Source organism: Piliocolobus tephrosceles, chromosome 21 (assembly GCF_002776525.5).
Source record: "Piliocolobus tephrosceles isolate RC106 chromosome 21, ASM277652v3, whole genome shotgun sequence".
Classification (NCBI taxonomy): domain Eukaryota; kingdom Metazoa; phylum Chordata; class Mammalia; order Primates; family Cercopithecidae; genus Piliocolobus; species Piliocolobus tephrosceles.
In genome coordinates, this window is record NC_045454.1 from 33,774,629 (window position 1) to 33,786,206 (window position 11,578).

Here is an 11,578-nt window from a genome sequence, read left to right on the forward strand (position 1 = left end):
ACCGGGCTGGGCACGGTGGTTCCTGTGTATAATTTTGGCACTTTGGGAAGCCGAGGCACGATTGCTTGAGGCCAGGAGCTTGAGCCCAGCCTGGGCAAGACCATCTCTACAACAAATAAAAAAATTAGCCAGGCATGGGTGGTGCACGCCTATAGTCCCAGCTACTTGGGAGGCTGAGGTGGGAGGATCACTTGAGCTCAGGAGTTCAAGACTGCAATGAGCTGTGATTGTGTCATGCACTCCAGCCTAAAAAAAAAAAACCCCAGAGGGATTCCAACTCCCGGAGCCCCAATTTACCAATGTGCTGTCATGTCTTAGCAACAGGGAGAGACACTTTGCTTTCAGAAACGTTAATATGTTCTTACCTCTTGACAGTACAATTCAGACAACAGACTTGCTGCTTCAAATTTAACATCTTCGAACTGCGGGATCTAGTGACGTCCAGTTAAGGAAGTAGGACAATGCAAAAAAAGGTCGGTTTGAAAGGGCCACAGCTTGGGGCTCCTACCCTGCCGAGGTCTGCCGGGCACGCACATCCCTGCCTGCCCTGAAATTCCAAGTTTTCCTGTTCCCCCAGTGAATAATCTTGAGCTTGCTGCAGGGCAGGGCTTGGAGCTGGATGCGAGGTACGAAGAGAAGCACAAAGAGGAGCACAGCGCCCAGGGGCAGCCAAGGGCCAGGTGGGGGATGCTGCAGGTGCTCTGTGGGCAGAGCCTCAACTCGCAGGGCATGTCGGGAGGTGGGATTCAAGCTTTGATACATTCTTTTTATTTAAGTGGAGAATTCCTCAAAAGGAACCATACCAACACGGAAAGGATACTTGCTGTGATATCAACCACTGAAAGAGAAAGAAAAGAAAGATTAATTCTCAAACACCTGGCACCCGGTTACTGGCTCGCTTTGGGGTTTCCACAGGTTGTCCTGAGAACAGAGGCTGCCAGGTATCCAGGTAACAAGAAGGTGGCCTGCTTGGCCTGAGAGGGTGGGCTTACTCCCCTCCAATCCAGCCAGGGGAATGGAAGCTATAGAGCCCCAGAGGGTGCCTGGGGAGGAGGGGACATGCCCTTCTGACATCAGAGGAGGGGCTGGCACTTGGAGTCAGAGCCCACAGGCTCTTGGGTAGGAGCTGCTTCAGAAAGGAACAGAGCTCAGAGGTGACCTGGCCCCATTAAGGACCCCACGTGTCACACGGAAGTAGGGCTAGCAGTCAAAAATCAGGCAGAGAGGAAGGATGTTCAGCAAAGCATAACACGAGAAGTCAGTTTCAACTGGAGAATGGGTCTCGGCCAGGGGCAAGGTCAGTCCTCTGAGCAAGAGGCATTTGAAAGATGCTTGGCTGTGAGCAAAGTCAGCCTCTCAGAGGGGAGGGAGGGGGGCTCCAGGAAGGACCAACACAGGCAGAACTACAGGATAGCACTGAAGACACACACCAGGAATGCAGTTCAGACAACAGGCTCCAACTCAGGGACCGCTGTGTCCTAAAGTTCCATGTTCCAACAGGTTCCCGGGCTAGTCCAGGCCACTGACCACAGCCCATCAGATCACCCAGGCTCCCAAGCACAAGAGCCTAACGCTGTGCCCGGTGACCCGCATGTGCCACACACATTCAGAGCAACCCGCGCCTGACAAGAGCCTTGGTGTTGCTGGAAGGTGGATCTGGAGCATCTAGTAGAAGACCCTAACTCATCACGCTCTGTGGGAGGACCGCACGGGGCAGGGCAGCATGTGTGGCAAAGTATGGGAAGTGAGGGGCCAGTTCTCTAGGCAAAGGGGGAGCAGGAGGTGCTCCAGGCACTGAAGAGCGCATGAAAAAGGCAGAGGGCCAGGAGAGTGAGGCTGAAGCCTGAAGGTCTCTGCCACTCATGAGGCAACAGCGGCCACTCCTGGCTGAGGGTCAGAATGCCCTGGTGTCGCCCCTGGAGGCTGACTCAGTCAGGGCTGGGAAATGAAAGCACCTGACCAGATGGGAGTTTCAGACCATTCTGGATGCAGCAGAAAATTCACGAAGGGAGCGCGGAGGAGCCAGTGAGGCCCGGAGATCCACAGCCTTGGGGCTGGAGATCTCTAGGGCAAGGATGAGCAGCAGCTGGGAATGTCATAGGCGCCGGGAAAGCACAGAGCTGCATCGAGAGCAGCTACTGCCAAGACACAGTGGGGCCAGGAGGACAGCTGTGGGAGAGAACCCAAGCTCCGGGCTCCTGACACACATGCACCCACATGCAGGAGCCCAGATCACAGGCCCTCTGCCAGCCCAAGCATCTGCCTCCTGTGGTCCCCTCTTGTGGCAGAGATAGGAGGGGCTCGGGGTCCTCAGAGTGGTGGGGCCAGCACCTGCCATCAGAAGTGCGGCCCCAGAGGCGAGGTGCCTCAGCCAGAGGCTGTGTGTGGGGACAGTGGGAACGTGTGTGATGTGAGAGAGGAGCAGAAGTTGGGGGCTTTTTTCCACAGAGGCTGCTGAGAAGCAGGGTCCAACACGAGAAGCTCTGGAAGGCCACCAACTGGAAGGGATGGCCAATCACACAGGAGAGAGGGGGTCGTGACAAAGGAGCTGTACTAGAGCCGGGCTGAGGTCTCCCTGAACCCTGAGATTTGGTGGTTCTGTGATTCGGGCACCATGGGGCTGGCAAAGGGAAGCTCTTCAGACACAGTTCAGGGAGGACAGAGAGCACTGCCACGCACAAACAGCAGCCCCAGCCTGGGTAAGTAAGGTGCAAACCTGGCATCCACAGCTGAGCCTGGCACCTGTGACAAAGCTGGCCTCCTTTCTGTGTGTCACTGCATCCCAGCAGAGGTAAGCAAGATGACCAGTCACCAGGTGAATTCCCTCACCTCCCTTTGGGCGGACAAGCTTTCCTTTCCAGTCTGTGGCCATGGGATGCTCTCCCCAGAGCTGACGACAGCCCACACAGGCACGTCCATGGCGGGTAGACTTCAAGAGGATATGTCCAGTCACTTCATGCCTCAGAACACTGCACCCCCTTCTACAAAGCTTTGGCCTATGCCACCGAGCTCAGGCCTGTGTGGGTCCAACAATGTCTCCTCATAGCAACAGCTTTTCTTCTTTTTTGGACACAGTCTCACTGTGTTGTCCAGGTTGGAGTGCAGCAGCATGATCATAGTTCACTGCAGCCTTGACCTCCTGGGCTCAAGTGATCCTCCCACCTCAGCCTCCTGAGTAGCTGGGACTACTGGTGCGCACCAACATGTCTGGCTAATTTTTTAAATTTTTTGTAGAGATGGGGTCTGGCTATGCTGCCCAGGCTGGTCTCGATTTCCTAGGCTTGAGTGATTCTCCTGTCTTGGCCTTCAAAGGTGCTAGGATTACAGGCGTTGGACACTGTGCTTGGCCAGCAACAGCTTTGTGTCCCTTCCCCGTTTGGGGCCATTATATGGCTAACATCAATCTATTCAGCACACAGTTGGACTGGACCTCATTTCTCCTGACCCCATGGACATCTCCTCTTCTTTTTTTTTTTTTTTGAGATGGAGTTTCGCTCTTGTTGCCCATGCTGGAGTGCAATGGGATGATCTCGGCTCACCGCAACCTCCGCTTCCCAGGTTCAAGTGATTCTCCTGCCTCAGACTCCCAAGTAGCTGGGATTACAGGCATGTGCCACCATGCCCGGCTAATTTTTGTATTTTCAGTAGAGACGGGGTTTCTCTATGTTGGTCAGGCTGGTCTCAAACTCCTGACCTCAGGTGATCCGCTCGCCTTGGCCTCCCAAAGTACTGGGATTACAGGCGTGAGCCACCGTGGCTGGCCGAGACATCTCTTCTTTGCAAGTCAGATATGCCTGCTGCTAACGGGCTCGCCTCTCTGCCAGCTCCGTCCGTCCACGCGAGGGCTAGACAGAGAGGATCCCATTTCCCCTGAGGAAGGTGAGGCTCTCAGTGAACACTGGTGAACTGGGAAGTAACATGCCCAAAGGCTCTAAACACAAGCCTTCTCTTGTGGAAGGCCTTGTCCACTAGCATCAGTGGGTGTCAGGAGCGCTGACTGGGAGCCAGAGGACTGGGTTCAAGGTGTGGATCCACTGTGAGTTAGCAATGCTCTAAGGCACTTGAGAAATTACATCTTAGGGTTTTTAACATCCGTTTCCCAGGTATCTTTATTGCCCACTTTAAATACATACAGACGACATTAGATACAGCCCCTCTTTTTGTGACCAGCCTGGGCAACACAGCAAGATCCTGTCTTTCTCTTTAAAAAAAAAAAAAAAAAATCAGCCAGGCTTGGTGATGCATGCTGTAGTGCCAGTTACTTGGGAGGCTGAGGTGGGAGGATCACTTGAGCCCAGGAGCTTGGGGCTGCAGTGAGCTATGATCGCACTGCTACACTCCAGCCTGGGCAACAAGGCAAGAACCTGACTCTTAGGAAAAAAAGCCCCATGATGATTGACCTTAAAGTTGTGGCCGCAGTGCTTGCAGCAGGCTGACATCCAGTAGGTGCTCGGGAAACATCTGCTGAACGAACAATGGCTTTATCCACTTGGATAATGAGCAGAGTTCATTAGAGGAAAGTGAGGCCTTCTGTGTAAGTGCAAATGGCCACAGAACAGTATGCCTTTCAGACACAAAGCCCTAAATGGCATGGGATTTCTCCCTGTCTTTAAATGCCACTACTTCTTCATTGCGACATCAGTGACACCTGGATCTCTCTGCATGAGGACATACATTCCTGAGGGGCAGGATGGGCCTGGTGTCAGGGTGAGCCAGTCACTTCTCCAGGGCCATTAATCTGACACCTACTAAATGACTTCACTTTTGTATCTTTGTTAGACTTTTTTTTTTTTGTAGAGACAGGGAAGGTCTTGCTATGATGCACAGGCTGGTCTTGAACTTCTGGGTTCAAGTGATCCTCCCATCTCCCATCTCAGCTTTCCAAAGCACTGGGATTACAGTTGTGAGCCACCTCAACCAGCCCCCTGTATGACTTTTAGCATATATTTGGAAATCGGAAAAATATATCCAACTCACAAATTAAGGATGTAGAATACTTTACCCAAGGTTGCTACCTCATCTACGTGACTTTTTTTTTTTTTTTTTTTTTGAGAGGGAGTCTCACTCTGCTGCCCAGGCTGGAGTGCTGTGGCTGGATCTCAGCTCACTGCAAGCTCCGCCTCCTAGGTTCACGCCATTCTCCTGCCCCAGCCTCCCGAGTAGCTGGGACTACAGGCACCCGCCACCACGTCCGGCTAATGTTTTGTATTTTTTAGTAGAGATGGGGTTTCACCGTGTTAGCCAGGATGGTCTCGATCTCCTGACCTGTGATCCACCTGCCTCGGCCTCCCAAAGTGCTGGGATTACAGGCATGAGCCACCGTGCCCAGGCAGTATTTCTTTTTTTTTTAACTTTGTAATGCTAAAAAGCAGCTTTTATGTTTCCTTCCTTGATGGCAAAGCAGCCAAAGTTGAGAGGTTGCAGGGAGCAGGGCAAGGAGGTGAATGTCTCCATCAGCAGCCCCTGGGGTCACCTTAGGGTTCTCAGGGAAAGCAAGAGAGGGTTGCTACAGGGCCAACAGATTTCAAGTAGGGTGGAAGGGCCCAGACCAGCACAGCTCTGATGCCTGGAGGATTCAGTTCAGGGCTGAGTGTTTCAAGGCTTCTTATTCCTTAAAACCAAAGTAACTTTTTTTTTTTTTGAGATGGAGTCTCGCTCTGTCACCCAGGCTGGAGTGCTGTGGCCAGATCTCAGCTCACTGCAAGCTCCGCCTCCCGGGTTCACGCCATTCTCCTGCCTCAGCCTCCCGGGTAGCTGGGACTACAGGCGCCCACGACATCGCCCGGCTAGTTTTTTGTATTTTTTAGTAGAGACGGGGTTTCACCGTGTTAGCCAGGATGGTCTCGGCCTCCCAAAGTGCTGGGATTACAGGCTTGAGCCACCGCGCCCGGCCCAAAGTAACTTTTTTTTTAAAAAAGGGTTTTTTTGGTTGTAGTTTTTAGTTATGGTCTCCCTCTGTCACCCAGGGGGAGTGCGGTGGTCCTCACTGCAACCTCAAATTCCTGGGCTCAAGAGATCCTCCTGGCTCGGTCTCTCAAGTAGCTGGGACTACAGGTGCATGTCACCAGGTCCTACTAATTTTTTTTTTTCTTTTTGAGATGGAGTCTAGCTCTGTTGCCAGGCTGGAGTACAGTGGCACAATCTCGGCTCACTGCAAGCTCTGTCTCCCGGGTTCACATCATTCTCCTGCCTCAGCCTCCTGAGTAGCTGGGACTACAGGCGTCTGCCATCATGCCTGTCTAATTTTTTTGTATTTTTAGTACAGATGGGGTTTCACCGTGTTAGCCAGGATGGTCTCGATCTCCTGACCTCGTGATCTGCTGGCCTCGGCCTTGGCCTCCCAAAGTGCTGGAATTACAGGCGTGAGCCACCGCGACTGGCCTCTAATTTTTTTTTTTATTTTTATTTTTTTTAAGACAGAGTTTCGCTCTTATTGCCCAGGCTGGAGTGCAATGGCGCAATCTTGGCTCACAGCAACCTCCGGCTCCTGGTTTAAGAGATTCTCCTGCCTCAGCCTCCCGAGTAGCTGGGATTACAGGGCATGCGCCACCACGCCCGGCTAATTTTGTATTTTTGGTACAGAGGGGGTTTCTCTATGTTGGTCAGGCTGGTCTCGAACTCCTGACCTCTGGCGATGCACCCGTCTTGGCTTCCCAAAGTGCTGGGATCACAGGCATGAGCCACGGCGCCTGGCAGGCCCAACTAATTTTTTTACTTTTTTGTAGAGATAGGGGTCTCGCTATCTCTACAAAATCTAAATGAGATTTAGAAATCTAAATGAGTTTGAGACCATGCTGGTCTCAAACTCCTGGGCTCAGGAGATACTACCACCTCAGCCTCCCAAAGTGCTACGATTACAGGCATGAGCCACTATGCCTGGCCTGTTGTTGTTTTGTTTTTATAAGAGACAGGGCTGGCTGGGAGCAGTAGCTCACGCCTGTAATCCCAGCACTTCGGGAGGCCAAGACAGGTGGACTGCTTGAGCTCAGAAATTTGAGACCAACCTGGGCAACATGGCAAAACCCCATCTCTACAAAATATGCAAAAATTAGCTGGGCATGGTGGTGTGTGCCTGTCATATCAGCTACTCCAGAGGCTGAGGCAAAAGAACCACATAAGCCCAGGAAGCAGAGGTTGCAGGGAGCGACATCATGCCACTGCACTCCAGCCTGGGTGACAGAGTGAGAGTTTATCTCAAAAAATAAAAAAATTAAAAATAAAAAAACTAAAAAGACAGGGTTTTTGTCACCCAGGCTGGAATGTGGTGGTGCAATCATGGGTCACTGTAACCTTGAACTCCTAGGCTCAAGCGCTCCTCCTGCTTCAGCCTCCCAAGTAGCTGGGACTATAGGCATGTGTGGCTAACTTTTTTTTTTTGTAGAGACAGGGTCTTACTATGCTGCCCAGGCTGGTCTCAAACTCCTGGGATCAAGTGATCCTCCTGCCTTCGCCTCCTGAAGTGCTGGGATAAGAGGCATGAGCCACCACGCCTGGCCCAAATTCAGTTTTTTTTTTTTTTTTTAACTACCCTGTTGCTTGCAACTCCTCTGGGATGGAAGCACAGCATTTAGCAGCTTCTCTGGCCTCTTGCTGCTGTGTGACTGTGCCTAAGCACATTTTCCTGCAGTGGCTGGGTGTCACCACAGGTGAGTCTGAGGTGGGCCTTACCCTGTTAATTTGTTGAGGATCCAGGGAGATCTTGCTCTGTGAAGCACCAATGCAGGGCCTGGCATGTAGAAGGTGCCAATGATACTACAGTAACTGGCAATCAGTAAGTAGAAGAACTGGGGTGGGAGAGGAAGGGACCAGCTGGTAAAACCATGAGGTGATGGTTCCTAAACAGATTTCACATCCTGAAGTCAGAGGTGACTCAGAATGAGAGGGAAGGAAATAGAAACAAAAACAGGAGGAAGCACAGATCACTTCATGAAACTGCTTAACGGCCAGCTCTGTACAAGTCTCTGCTCCCTGCAGATGGGATATGGAATTTAGCGGACACAGTTGTGATCCTGAAGAATGAAAGAACTGCTCACGCTGGGCCTGATGAGGACAGGCTCAGACCGAGCCCTACTGGGTCTTAAAACAAAAGGAATCATTTAATCACTTGCTGAGAAGGTGAACCATAGATGCTCAGGCTAAACCTGGATGCAGAATTAAGTATCTGACCAGCACAGTTTGGAGCTGCTTTCTAAGTCAGATGAGCAAAACCACCATTAAAAAGCAGCCCTGGTCCAATCACAGATAAAGCATGCATGGCACTGACACAGAGAAAGCACGCATGGCATACGCAGTCAGAAAACACCACCGTTCAAAGAATGACTGCCTGAATCACAGAAAATAGTAAGTTCTTCCAGACAGGCAGCATTTAGTCCTGGGTGGCTTTCAAATCAGGAAAACCTAAGAATGATGATGCACTTCCCAGGCCAAGGGATAAAGGGGACTGAGATCAAAAGTAAGAAAGTTAAGGGGGAAATGGATATGCAGGTACATTCTCTTGATTCAACAGCAGACGTCCAAATGATCAAGAGGGATCTGTCTGCTTAAAAGACAGGCGGGAAAATAAGACAAAAGCCATAGGACCTGGAAGAGAGGAGAAGACTGAAAACTCACAGGGATGGGTGTACAGCAAGAAGAGAGAGAACAAGAGGAAAGCAAAATAGAGAAGAACACAACCCGGCAGAATCTGTGCAAATGGCATTGCAAAAATCTTTTTTTTTTTTTTGAGACAGGGTCTCTCTCTGTCACCCAGACTGGACTGCAGTGGCAGGAACACGGCTCACTGATGCCTCAACCTTCTGGGCTCAAGTCATCCTCACGCCTCAGCTTCCCAAGTAGCTAGGACTACAGGTGTGAGCCACCACGGGCCCACTAATTTTCAAATTTTTTGTAGAGGCAGGGTAGTGCCCAGGATGGTCACTGTGAATTCTCTAGCCAAGAAATTTCTAAGTAAAGGGACAACGCTTATAGTCATCAACCATTTACTTAGGGGAGTCCCAGAGTAGCCAAAACACACCATGTCACTGCCAAAACCATACTCAGAGAAGGAAGGCTTTCAGGTAAAGTGTCCTGCCATGCACTGTAACAGCTCCAGGATCTGCTGAGCAGACCCAGGGAACAAGGTGGCTGGCAGGTGTTCTGAGGCCCTACAGAGGCAAGAGTCACCAAGACACCAACTACTATGACCCCCAAAACGCTGCTGAGGAGTTTGAGACCAGCGTGGCCAACATGGTGAAAATCCATCTCTAATAAAAGTAGAAAAAATTAGCCTGGCATGGTGGTGGGCACCTGTAATCCCAGTTGCTTCGGAAGCTGAGGCAGGAGAATAGCCTGAACCTGAGAGATGGAGGTTTTAATGAGCTGAGACTGCGCCACTGCACTCCAGCCTAGGCAACAGAGTGAGAGTCCATTAAAAAAAAAAAAAAAAAAAAAAAGGCGCAGTGGCTCACGCCTGTAATTCCAACACTTTGGGAGGCTGAGGTGGGCAGATCACGAGGTCAGGAGATGGAGACCATCCTGACTAACATGGTGAAACCCCATCTCTACTAAAAACACAAAAAATTAGCTGGGCGCGGTAGCGGGTGCCTGCAGTCCCAGCTACTAGGGAGGCTGAGGCAGAAAAACAGTGTGAACCCGGGAGGCGGAGCTTGCAGTGAGCTGAGGTAGTGCCACTGCAGTACGGCCTGGGCCAAAGAGCAAGACACTGTCTCAAAAAAAAAAAAAGTTGCTGGGGAGGCTGTGTGTGGTGGCTCACACCTGTAATTCTAGTACTTCAGGAGGCCAAGGCAGGTGACTGCTTGAGGCCCAGAGTTTAAGACCAGCCTGGGCAACATAGTGAGACCCTAACTCTACAGAAAATATAAAAATAAATACAATTAATTATTATTTTTTTTGAGACGGAGTCTCGCTCTATTGCCCAGGCTGGAGTACAGTGGCCGGATCTCAGCTCACTGCAAGCTCCGCCTCCCAGGTTCACGCCATTCTCCTGCCTCAGCCTCCCGAGTAGCTGGGACTACAGGCGCCAGCCACCTCGCCCAGCTAGTTTTTTGTGTTTTTAGTAGAGACGGGGTTTCACCGTATTAGCCAGAATGGTCTCGATCTCCTGACCTTGTGATCCGCCCGTCTCGGCCTCCCAAAGTGCTGGGATTATAGGCTTGAGCCACCGCACCCCGCCTACAATTAAATTTTTAAAAGCTGCTGAGGAAAGGAAGACACACCCTCCTTGACTCTGATGGGGATTTTTTTTTAAAGTTTTGAGACAGGGTCTTAGTCTGTTGTCCAGGGTGGAATGCAGTGGCACAATCACAGCTCACTGTAGCCTCAACTTCCTGGGATCAAGTAATCGTCTTGCCTTAGCCTCCTCAGTAGCTGGGACCACAGTCATGTGCCACCAGGCCTGGTTAATTTGTGTGTGTGTGTGTGTGTATATATATATATATATATATATATTTGGTAGAGATAGGGTTTTGCTATGTTGCCCAGGCTGGTCTTGAACTCCTGGGCTTAAGCAATCTGCCCACTTTGGCCTCACAAAGTCAGGATTGCAGGTGTGAGCCACCACACTAGGCCTGATGGGGACATTTAATGGATGATTCTTTCAAAGTTAGTTGACTTGATGAAACAGACGAGTAAGTATATTATATGTCTTTCTAGATGACTTAAATGCAGTTGAGGGCCAGGCGTGGTGACACACACCTATAGTCCCAGCTACTCAGGAGGCTGAGGTGGGAGGATCATTTGAACCCAGAGGGCGGAGGTTACAAAAATTCGAGATCGTGCCATTGCAGTCCAGCCTGGGCAACAGAGTGAGACTCTGTCTCAAAAAAAACAAAAAAAAAAGAAAAAAGAAAAAAGAAAAAAAAAAAAAACCACAGTTTAGGAGACCATTAGAAATTGACAGAAGCAGATACAAGAAAAATAACCTTAAATAAAAATGCGATGACCAAGGAGGCTGGGGTCTCTGAGAGAAAGCAAAAGATGGCGAAAACAATAGGAAAGCTAGATGTAGCACTGAGTTCGGTCGCCAATGATAGGTTGTTTTTTTTTTTTTTGGTGGGGGGTGGACAGAGTCTTGCTCTGTTGTCAGGCTGGAGTGCAGTGGCGCGATCTCAGCTCACTGCAACCCCCACCTCCCGGGTTCAAGGAATTCCCCTGCCTCAGCTTCCCAAGTGGCTGGGATTACAGGCGTGTACCACCACACCTGGCTAATTTTTTGTATTTTAGTACAGACGGGGTTTCTCCATGTTGGCCAGGATGGTTTTGATCTCCTGACCTTGTGAACTGCCCACCTCGGCCTCCCAAAGTGCTGGGATTACAGGCGGGAGCCACCCGCACCCGACCCAATAATAGGTTTTACCTAAGCACTTATGTTAGAGAAAATTAGTTCAGTCAAGAAGAGCAGAGAGATGCCGGGTGTGGTGGCACGCCTGTAATCCCAGCACTTTCGGAGGCCAAGGCGGGTGGATCACTTCAGGTCACTTTGAGACCAGCCTGGCCAACGTGATGAAACCCTGTCTCTACCAAAAATACAAAAATTAGCTGGGCATGGTGGCTCATGCCTGTAATCCCAGCTACTCAGGAG

At 50.7% G+C, this 11,578-nt stretch overlaps 1 protein-coding gene across 4 annotated transcripts in view; it reads right to left on the minus strand.

Annotated features, from left to right (window-relative positions):
• MAU2 (MAU2 sister chromatid cohesion factor) overlaps nucleotides 1-11,578 on the minus strand; it is a 42,715-nt gene that overhangs the window by 21,456 nt on the left and 9,681 nt on the right. For 3 of the 4 annotated variants that reach the window (XR_002735230.1, XM_023229889.1, XM_023229888.1), the window contains exons 2-3: nucleotides 821-838; nucleotides 366-431 (exon numbers count right to left, since the gene is read on the minus strand). Coding sequence is in view for 3 of the 4 variants with exons in the window: in XM_023229889.1 (XP_023085657.1) it covers nucleotides 366-431; nucleotides 821-838 (84 nt within the window). In the remaining variant the exon portion in view is untranslated. Of the gene's footprint in view, nucleotides 1-365; nucleotides 432-820; nucleotides 839-2,716; nucleotides 3,149-11,578 lie in introns of those variants that run through there. The other variant, XM_023229890.3, reaches the window with a different exon arrangement.